The sequence below is a fragment of the Haplochromis burtoni genome, unplaced genomic scaffold (assembly GCF_018398535.1).
Source record: "Haplochromis burtoni strain Fernald_Lab_line unplaced genomic scaffold, NCSU_Asbu1 Contig_81, whole genome shotgun sequence".
Taxonomy (NCBI): domain Eukaryota; kingdom Metazoa; phylum Chordata; class Actinopteri; order Cichliformes; family Cichlidae; genus Haplochromis; species Haplochromis burtoni.
This window is the reverse complement of record NW_024582442.1, coordinates 454,871-466,271: the sequence shown is the minus strand read 5'-3', so window position 1 is coordinate 466,271 and position 11,401 is coordinate 454,871. Positions and strand designations below refer to the sequence as shown.

The 11,401-nt window shown below is 40.8% G+C and overlaps 1 protein-coding gene across 2 annotated transcripts in view; it reads left to right on the top strand.

Annotated features, from left to right (window-relative positions):
- The window catches only part of prkcab (protein kinase C, alpha, b), a 123,111-nt gene extending 113,689 nt beyond the window's left edge, over positions 1 to 9,422 (top strand). For both annotated transcript variants that reach the window (XM_005925396.3, XM_005925397.3), the window contains 4 exons: positions 442 to 522; positions 1,737 to 1,844; positions 4,521 to 4,661; positions 6,959 to 9,422. In XM_005925396.3, the coding sequence (XP_005925458.1) occupies positions 442 to 522; positions 1,737 to 1,844; positions 4,521 to 4,661; positions 6,959 to 7,123 (495 nt within the window). In that variant the 3' untranslated portion in view covers positions 7,124 to 9,422. The remainder of the gene's footprint in view (positions 1 to 441; positions 523 to 1,736; positions 1,845 to 4,520; positions 4,662 to 6,958) is intronic.
- Positions 9,423 to 11,401: the final 1,979 nt, after the last annotated feature.

Here is an 11,401-nt window from a genome sequence, read left to right as displayed (position 1 = left end):
TCTCCCAAAAAAGCCAAGCTACAAATTATAACTTTGGGAGCTGCATAAATTGCTGCGTTTGTGTGCAGCTGTGCTTTAGCGCGTTGCTTTTGCGTCTCCGTGATTATCATTTCGCGTGTGTAGTCTGTGTGTGGGAGGCAGTTGTGGGATGGCAAATTGGATGGTAGGAGAAAACGCTTTTGTTATGGAAGCTCGGAATAGCTGAATGTGTTTAATGGCGGTTGATTTGCTTGTTCACTTTTCTCTGATACGTTCACTGTGTCTGCCTTTGGTTGCATACAGTACAACACTGCAGTCGTCACCTTTTGCTGCACAGAGTCGAGCAGCAGTGACAGAATAAAGGCAGGTTAGAAAAGGATTTTGACAGCAGGGATGTTGTTGCTTCATGCCCTCACAGTTATTCCACTTTTTGAATATATTTTCTTTTCTCATTACTTTCAGATTATAGCATACCAGCCTTATGGGAAATCAGTGGACTGGTGGGCCTATGGAGTTCTTCTGTACGAGATGCTGGCAGGACAGGTAATGCGTTGTTTTTCATGCACCAGTTGTACTTACAGATGTATTCTTAAAATTGTGCTTAAACCTGTTGCAAGTTAATCAGATATAGCTCACATTTTAATATTAGCTGCCACTCAAGCACAGCCGGCATTCAAAGCGTTTCCTGCAGTCATTTGGATCTCTGATTTCTTGAAGTCTTATTGGCTGTTCCCCTGGAAAACCTGGTCTTGTTAGGAAAGCTAGCTTCCATCCCACTTTGGATGGAACACATGGCTGACCCTCCTCCTGGTTCTGCCAGAGTTTCCAGAGTTTTTTCTTCCCACAAAGCAACAAAGCTTATCACTTTCTTTCTTTACTCCACGCATTCTAGTAACCTGTGAGTTTTGAGGCATGATGAGCCCGATGAGCTCCTGTACTACGCCACTGACCATCTGCTTTAAACAAAGAGATTTCGAGATGTGCCTTCAATCTCTAGGAAACTGTGGGGCATTTTCTCCTTCTCTATATTCTGACATTTTAGATGAAAATTAATTAATTAAGATCGGCTAGCATAGTAATCAGATTAACTGATGACGGAAACAGCAGCTAGCTGAAGTGGCTCCAGCTGTATTAATGAAAGACGAGCAATTTGTTGAAGAAAAAGAGAGACGGGGGGAATGACAAGTAATTATCTTCGCAATGCTCAGAAATGATAGAGAATAGTGAGAAGCCTCACAATATCTCTGTGAATACAGAGAGTTTGGTTTTGATTGAAGATTAAAAGTGACTGCAGCAAAGCACTGCAATATTTCGTCTTATTATTATAACCAGTGTGTGTCCTTGGAAAAAGAAATCGCAAGTTACCTTGGCTCAGATACTTAAGATGTGAATAAAAGGTTTCCAGTTTCCAGGCAACCGTTTGGAGGAAGACATTTTTCTTAGTTTAGGTGGGTCATGCTTGAAAACAATCACATAAACTGTTATACCAGGATTTGCTGTTTGTTTACTGCTCATAAGACGAGTCGCTGCTTTGAGTAACCTGGAGTGAACCACACAGGAACCGTAAGCACAACAACAGCTTACAGAGATAGCGACGCCTCATAACACACTTAACACCACAGCGAATCACCTTCACCTGCCAAAGTTGCCGTCTAAGTGTCTTCCACATAACAAGCTGCAAATCGTCATCCTCATTATCATCATCATCATCATCATCTTTTGTCTGAACTCTCCGACACTGCTTCTGTTCTCTTCAGCCGCCGTTTGATGGAGAAGACGAGGACGAGCTCTTCCAGTCTATCATGGAGCACAACGTGTCCTACCCCAAGTCCATGTCTAAAGAAGCTGTGTCCATCTGCAAAGGAGTAAGTATTGTGTAAAAGGCCAAAGGACTTCAGATAAAAGGCTCCTGCTTCTTTGCTAAATCTGTTTATTTGTTAAGAGAACTCCTTGAGCAGAAGGCTTGAGATTCAATTAGTACCAGATCCACAGTAAAAAGGTTTAGCCAGGTAGAGCCACAGAAAACTCTGGCTTTAAGCTCGACACAGCTCGGTAAGTCATTAATCTCACTTCACAGGACACTGCTCTGCTACTGGTAGCTGAACCTCCAGGGTATAATGATATAGGATATAACAGAAAGCTGGTTTCAGTAGCTGTCGTGTGCAAGAGTCGGGTATGATTTAATGAAAAAATATTATGTTATATTTATCAAAGCTCAAATCATGAAACAAAGAATCCTGTCTGATCTGTTGGACACAAAAGCTTTTAACCCCTTAAGCTCAAACGTTGCTCTCAGAGAGAGTCCACTGCTCTACCCTGGAGCAGCTGCTATACAGTAATTACTTGTTTGCTGCCATTGTAGACATACTTACTGGACACTTATAGTTATCGTAGTTAGTGTATAGTATTATTATTTTTATCCACTCTAAGTTGGTGTTACGTGCTGCTGAGAACCCAAACACTGAACATCAGAGGCATGTCAGACATGAGTGATCAAACTAGAAAACAGAAATTGGACCTCCTTTTCTGAGCTGCCTTATTTCTTCATGTCATAGATTCATCAAGATCCTGGAAACATTCCTCACAGATTTTGGTCCATATTGACGTGATAGCATTGTACAGTTATTGCAGATTTAACTCACTAACCACTTCATTAACTGCTCATTAACAGGAATACCTAATCAGCAATAACATGGCATTAACTCAGAGCATTTAGAAATGTAGATTTACAGAGAAAAAGAGAAAATATCCTGTGAGCAATGACTGAAATAGTCATTCGTTAGACTCAAGCTACTTCAAAAGCTGCAGAAAAACATCTCTGAATGTGCAACGTGTTGAAACTTGTAGCAGACGACTACATCGTGTTCCACTCCTGTCAACAAAAAATATGAAGGGTACAGCTTGTTACTGTTGCTTGGTCTGAGTCTCAGTTTCTGCTGCACTATTCTGATATTAGGCTCAGAGTTTGATATAAACAACAAGAAAGCCTTGATTCATCCTGCTTTATCGGTGATTCCTCCTGCTGGTGGTGATATAGCGGTGAGGGGGATATTTTTCCTAGTACACTCTTCCACCTTAGTTTCAGCTGAGCATCTTTTAAACGCCACACCTGAGTACTACCTGAAAATTATTCCTGACCACGACCGCTTCCACCAGCGTGGTGGTGCCATGTCACAAAGCTCAAATAATCTTGAACATGACAATATATGCAATGTACTGAAATGACCCCCACCGTCACCAGATCTCAATCCAGTAGAGCATCTTTGGGATGTGGTGAAACGGTAGATTCTCGTCAAGCATGTGCAGCCGACAAATCTGCAGCAACTGGGTGATACCATCATGTCAACACGAAAGTGTTTCCAACACCTTTTTGAATCTATGCGACAAAGAATTAAAGCAAAAGGGGATCCAATATGGTACAAGCATGTTGTAGCTAAAAAAAACATTGCTTTAAATGCTCTTCCTCATGGGATCTCCAGTCAGTTTTTTATTGCACTTTGATAAAAGTGCAATAAAAAAACTGTAGAGACAGAACACTGCAACAGCAAATGTGTCCCATGTTTTTCATTACACCCTCCACGCCTGGAAAATGACTCCCAGTTTGAACCAGTTTTGGTAACAGCAGTACAACTTGTCATCGTCAGGGTTTGTTTCTTGAACCAGACACACACCATTACACCAAACAAGCAACTTTAAGCTACTTTTAAGCTTTTTTGCATTTTCTTAAATCGGTGACTAGAAGCAATCCGACTTGTGTACGCTGTGATTGCCTAGCAACACGGCCCACAGTGATGTAAATACATTATAAATATTACCAGTCATTTTTAAGGATCCTTTTTAAGAATATGCTGCTTCACTGTAGCAGGAAATAATTTTTCACACTAACATTTATGTGGAAAAATGCACCAAATCACCGATTTCCATGGCTTTCAACACTAACCCTTTATTTAGTGACCACCTGGGGTTTTTTCTCACACCTGGGGACTTTGACATCATCACAGTCAAGTTGGCATCAAGGTCGTCATTATTATGATTGTTTACCAACATGGAAATGAGTTTTCACAGCAAATTTAGAAACCGGAGACAATTCTATTAAGATTCAAGCGCGGTCTGATTGAGTTTTTAATAACACACCCGCCTTCATTTATTATGATATTGCATCCTGTGGCTGCGTCCCGCCACTATAAATATCTTTCATCGTCTCAGAGCCGCTGACGAGAGAGACTATCCTGACCCCTCTTATTGTTTTCTTCACATTTCATTTGCAACAAATGATTCACAGTTGAAATTAAAAGCGGCTGTTGATTCAGAAAAAAAAAGCAGCGATGAAAAGGTGGCGTGATTGCTTGTAACTATATATAAGCTGGTTGAGTGTCAGTCTGGCTCTGCGTAATGTTGCCGATGGAAGCAAGGATTCAAAATATGCCATTTCTATATTTACGTTTTTAAGATCCTTTCACAGTCCTCCTGCTTTCCTATTTTTAACTTCTTCCCCTCAAGCTGCCTCCATCTCTTCTTTTTCTTCCTCCGTTTGTCACCAGCTGATGACCAAGCACCCCTCAAAGCGTCTCGGCTGTGGCCCGGAGGGTGAGAGAGACATCAGAGAGCAGGCCTTCTTCAGACGCATCGACTGGGAGCGCCTGGCCAACAGAGAGATCCAGCCACCGTTTAAACCCAAAGTGGTGAGTGAAGGCTGAGTGTGCTTCCAACATGAAAGAACAACACTGAAGCTGTACTGTGCAAAAGTCTTAAGCCACCCCTCATCTCTTTATATTTTACTAGGAAAATTGGAAATAGTTGCAACTAATAAAATATACAAACATGCATGAAAATCCAGTATATAAGGCTAAGAAAGAATTTGTGTAATTCTAACGACCTTGAAAGTCAACATTTGGTTTGACCACCTTTATTCTTAAACATAGTCTGAACTCTCAGCTTTCTTGTCATTCCTTTCATTAGTCTTCAGGAATAGTTCTCGAGGCTTCTTGAAAGACATTCAAAGCTTTTCTTTGAATGTTGGCTGCCTTTTGTTCTGTTCTCTGTCAAGATGATCCCACGCTTCTTCTGCTTCTCAGATTTGCATTGCATAGTGCATCAAAAATTAATAATTCGAACAATTTTGACAAAATTCCCAACATCGCTGGCTGAAATGCAGCCACTCCATCCTGACCTCCTCCATGCATATTGGTGATGATTTGAACCAAAAGTTTGGAAAAGTAAGCCTGGATGCTACTGATTTACATTTAAAATGAATTATCTGCCAAGTTGTCTGTAATTTGTAAACAAAACACTGCTTCGTTCATTGAGTTAGATGCCCATTTTTAACACTTAAATCATTTATAGGTCAAAGTTAAATGGATTAAAAAATTAAAAATATTCCCCTGAAAATGTTCGGGTACAAGGACATCACTGAAAATGAGTGAAAAAGCCCAGAAATACAACCTGCACTGTCAGTTTGCTTAATCCTTCCTATAATATTTGGCACTAATGCGTTAATATATTTTTGTTTTATTCTGGAAATTTCCCAGATAATTACTTATTATGTGATTTTATGTGTTAGTAGAATTTTATGAATTCAACACATACTTGGAGGTGAATTAGTTTGTTTGGTGCTTTTTTAAAACATATATTTTTTTGTGCATTTAGTGACACGTTCTATCATTTCATCTTTGCCTCAGCTTCTTTTTATCAATACATGTCTCCAGCTGAGCTAAACGGAAAAAACCCCTTTTGTTGTATTTTTTTGTTTCTATGTTGCATTTCGTGAAATCTGTTCCTTCAGGTCAATATTTCCAGATGCAGAAAGATTTGATTGGTGTTTACATGGTCTAGTATAATATCACAAATGATCGCAAACGCAGCAACGTTGAATTATTTATTGGGGGTTTTATTCACCTTTCGACAAAAAAGCCCCACAAAAAAACAATAAATTCAAATAAATCTTGCAGAGTGGGACCTAAACAATTCTAAAGAACACAAACATAAAAAACGAACACTCGTCTTTTGTTTGTATTCTCGTTCACCTCCAGCTGGTGTTGTGGTTTATATGCACTCTGAAGAACTGAAGGCTGCATCCCAGCTGCAGCCACCTGCCCCGCTGCCTGCTGCTGACACCTAAACGTCCTGCTGTCACCACAAACGCTCCATTCTCTGTTTGTGGACTCCCACGTGCTCCATCCCCTCGCTGCCTACAGCGCTTGAAGCAACACAACCGCTGCCACCAATGATTAAAAATAGCTCTCCAAGAGCAGAGTTCCCCTTCACTTCCACACAAAGGCCCTGATAGATGCCGGGTTGCACAGCGGATGTGTCTGCCTCTGCTCACACAAGGGGGAGGAAAACACTGCTAAAAGCAGATCCATCCATTCAGGGGGCTATGCGGTGTATCACAGTTGTGATCTCATACACTGTGTCATTAATTGGTCTGAAGGGACTGCCAAACAAAGCCTCCATCTGAGCCTTTATGGTTTGGCTTCTGTAATATTATAGAAGAAGCTGAAAATGCCTCACATGCTGATATGTCTCCTGAGGAAAATGCGTTGGGAACAGCAGGCGCTGAAATGCACTACAGGTTTGTTTTTGTTGTGGATTATTCATTCAGAGTGAATTTATCTCATTTTCCTGTAAGTGTCGTGACTGTGCACAACACACGGCTATAACCGTATATATATTCAGCAGCTTAGACACATGAAAGCCCCGAGCGGGGCCACAAACCGATGCTAATGACCTCCACTGTGGGTGCTTAGGGTTAGCTCCTAATCTAATTACAGCATCTGCCCGGCTACACATCAGGCTTTGACATTTTCCTGCACCCCTTCCCTGGGACTGTTGTGAAGCTTTCTAACGAAAGCGAGGAAGCGCCTTTCATCATGCCACTCCAATCCTGTTACTGTTAACCAGCTTTTTACTGCCCGGTGATCAAAAAGATAACTGACCCTTTTCTGCATCTGACATCCCTTTTTTTTTTTATCTCTTTCAGTGCGGCAAAGGAGCAGAAAACTTTGACAAGTTTTTCACGCGTACCCAACCCGTTCTCACCCCTCCGGACCAGCTGGTCATTGCCAACATCGACCAGGGCGAGTTCGCCGGCTTTTCCTACATCAACCCTCAGTTCCTCCATCCATCCCTGCACAGCGTGGTATGAGGAGAGAGAGAACGGAGATTTTAAAGAAGGAAAACCACACAAAAAAAGAATGACTGTCACTGTATACAGGTTCCTTCCGGTCTCAACCAAACACCCCGCTGTCAACAGACTCGATTCATCCTCCGCAGTGCTCCGTCTACTAGCTATCAACACCCGCATCGAGAAATGACCGAGGAGAGAGGAGCAAAGTGTGAAAACCATATATGTACAATCTAAAGAGAATCGCTTTCCCAACCATCTCACAGTCTGTTCTTTTATTCTAACTCTCTGCCTCTTTTTCCAGACCCGCAGCCTTTACCTTGTGAACAAATGTGTGTCAGTATCAGTTACTATCTCTTTAGGTATTTAATCAGTTTTCCCGCTCATCCCACCTCTCATGCTTCCCCCATGTCACCACACAAAGAGCTGCAATGCACAACAAATACGGAACCTATTTTTTCTGCTCTGTCCCGGCTTTATCTACTTCTGAACTGCTACATGTGTAAATTATATTTATATACTAAAAGAAACAAACAAAAAAAGAGGTAGTATACTGTTACATGAGTGCCAAAGTAGAAGTGGAATAACACATTTCTATTGCTGTCCTTGTAGTGTTTTTTCTCCACTCTTCCTCCTCTGGCCTTTTTTTCCCAGTGAAAAAAAATAACCGAAACCCTTAAATAGGGGCTGTTTGTATCTGTTGTTTTGTAGCTCATGTAAAACTACAGTATACCTAACCTGACATGGAGAAGCTGAATCAAACTGTGCTACAGTTACAAACTGTCTAGGTTTTTTCAATGCAACAGATGTTGCCTACAGTGGCTATAGGGTCAGAAAAGTGTGGCTAAAAAGTCGCAGTGTTTTGAATGATAACGATGCTATTTTCCATATGCACAAAGCAAATCTCTGTTGCATGCTTATTTTCTGACTCTGTACGAGCAGTAGACTCTAGGATGCATTACACGTCTGGTATCATTGTAAAGTTTAGTATTACGATATAAACAGCGTTGATATATAACTGTCGTACGTTTTCTTCTAAAGAGAGGGTCCTAATTGGGAAAAACAAAAAAAAGGGGGTTTGTCCCTGTTTTAATGTTCTGTTTAAAAGACAGCTTTTACGTTCAGAGCGACGTCTAACCCCTCTGTCGTGAGTCGACCGTGTTTTTGTTTTATTTATTCGTTTCTGGGGGGTCTTTTATGTAAATATGTTTCGAAGCGACGAGCTACTTGCAGATTTTATACTACGAACTGAATGTGCTTTTATTACCGTAGACGGTTCGGACATTTCTATGTTTAGATTAGCCCTAAGAAGAGATATATAACATTTGGCTGAATCTTTGGTAGCTTTGGTATCAGCAAACCTTGTTATATGTATTTCCACTACTTATCCATTGTTTTCTACTCAGTGTCATATAGAGAATATGCAGCACTTACTGTGCGTGGAACCGTTGAATGCCCTCTTGCCTTGGTCGTCTCAGGGCTGACTCCTTATGTAACTAAACCACGTTAATGCTAATGAGGATTTCAGAGCCCTTCCTGCGGGGCCGAAATACGTCCATTCTTTATATATATCGTGTGTGCATGCGTGAGGCGAGGCCTGATCTAAGCATGAGAACGACCCCTTGCATGAAATACAGAGATGCCTGGTGTGGAGCATGAAGTTTCCCACCTTACCGCGCAGAATTAGACAAACCCCCACCATCCCAGTCCAAGCAGCATCGTGCGCTTTCATGTCTCTTCCCAGTTTCGCTGTCATGTAGCTGGACCTGTTTGGCTAAAATGCTGAAATATAAGCAGACAAATGTGTGTAAATTGCTTCTAATGGCTTTTTGTTTACCGGTGCCAAACAGTCTTTTTTTGATTTCAGTCAGGTGCGTCAAGCAGTTTGTTTATTTCTGTATTTCTTTGGGGTTTTTTTGTTTGTGTTTTAATTACCAATATGTACAAATTAAAACAGTGAATCTTCAAAATGAACTGCCAAATTAAGAAAGACTTTTTACCACAGCTTTTAAGCCCTGCAGCTGTCACATATATCAGGACCAAAATGAGATCTCTACGTTTAATCTGCGTGTTTACATGTCTCACATTGAGAATCTGAACTGAAAGAGGGATTTAAAAACAAACACAACCCCTTAACAGAGATCATCATAAGTTGGGCTAGTCAGGGTACAGAACCACTACAGGCTACAGTTAGAGCCACAGGGATGTTTGTATGTTTCCTTTCACTGCCCTTGCTTTTTGTTAACCTGATTCTTCTCGTTCCTCTGTTATTTGTGGTATGACGGATACTGTGCATAAATAAAGTATGAAAATGAAAATATTCCTTCGCTCTTTTTCATTGTGGACTTTTTCTTCTAACTCTGTATCGTAGCTCTTAGTGGTCACGTGTTAATCTGCGTTTACATCATGTCAAATGTCAACGGCACACGCAGGCTTTCTCTTGCTTTGAAGGAGGGTAATTTGACCTACTGGATATCATTCATTTGTTTTCTTACCTTAGGTTTAGATTTTATGGTTTAAGTTCTCCTTTGCCAGAGTTAATAGCGGTGGCATACCACAGGCCTACACTCGGGCAGTGTGACTCACAGCTCAAGTTATTGCAGTAAATTTCCTGGTTCTCACTTTTGCCTCATAGTATTTTTGTCTCACACTGAAATGCCTAAAGTAGCAAGCGCATGAATGACATTATGCCGCATTGTTTTCACATCGCTGTGTGTTTTGTACACACTGCACCTGACAGAAGCTGGATGGCACGGGCGTGTGGTTTAAAAGCTTTTACAAGCAAAACTTTACAGTTTTACACTTTACACTTTACAGAGGTCGGTTAAGTACAAATTCAACACTGTTACTTGTGTTACTTTATGCTTTTTCTTTACCTTTTAACCTTTTTGTTCCACCAATCCCCATTTGACTTTATTTCACAATAAATAATGCATAAAAGAAAAGACAGCTTTTTGTTTTTTTATTTATTTCCTACCAATTTAATCATGTCACCGCCACCCTTATTTGGCTTGAGGAAAAGGAGATTAAATTACCAGTGATTGAATTATGCATGTTGTACTGTATATGTTTATTTTGTTCCACTATCACAGTATACAAGAAAGACTCAGAGAGCGCAACTCCCCCCAAAGGGCAAGTGCTGTACTAAACCTTTTTATGTTTTTATTGCAACATGATCGAGGGTCAAATGCTTAGCCAACCAAGGTACTCATGTTCCCCAAGGCCTCGAATACTGTTGTGAAGTTTGAAGATGATCCATAAAAAACGATATCATAAAATCTGTGGTCACTAGACTGCTAACAAAGAGGCAGAACAAAAAACTGAACCAACTAGTGCCACTGGCGCTTTTATTGGGTTCATCTGGACACTGTAAATATCTAATCAGCCCATCATAGGGCAGCACGTTTAGACTTATAGACGTTGCAGTGCTCTGAAAAACAAAAGCCCTGTTGATGCCAGAGGTCAGAGGAGAACTGACAGTCTGATTTGAGCTGACAAGAAGCTAACAGTAACTCAGATAACCAGTTGTTAGAACCAAGGTATGCAGGAGAGCATCTCTGAACGCACAACGCGTCGAAACTTGAAGCGGAGGGAGTACAGCAGCTGAAGATGGCAACAAGTGCCATTCCTGTCAGCAAAGAACAGGAAACGGGGTGTATAATTCACATGGGCTCATCAGAACTGAAGAATAGAAGACTGGAAAAATGGCGCCCGGTTTGATGAGTCTGGATTTCTGCTTGTCAAAGTCCGAAGCTATAGGGTCAGAATTTAGAGTAAACAACATGAAATGTATTACATGTCATGTATCTATAGTTCAGCCTGCTTGTGAAATAATGTGGCGGATACTTTTTAGCACCAAATTTTTGGCACCAACTGAGTACTTTAAACTTTAAACACGCAGCCTACCTGAGTACAGATGCGTCCGTTTATGACCACAGTGTACACATCCTCCGTGCAGCTATTGAAGTGGCCAGAGAGTGTATATGAATCACAGAGACCATTTTACAGCAGAAGAAACGACTAGTTGTTCGAATAATGTGAGAATATAATCAAGGTAGTTTTTCCATCCCTGATTGGAGGTGTGTTTTCTTTAAGACGTGACCATAAATGGATAAAATGCTAGTTTATAATATACAACGTGGATCTGTAAAGAATTTCATTACAGAACATAAACTACTCTATCCTTTTCTGATTGGAGCTGTCCTTGGTCCTGATAGAAACAGAGTGAGTTTATGTAAAGGACATCACACTGACTTAAATTCACTGATTCATCGCAGAGAGTTAATCAAAGCTTTGACC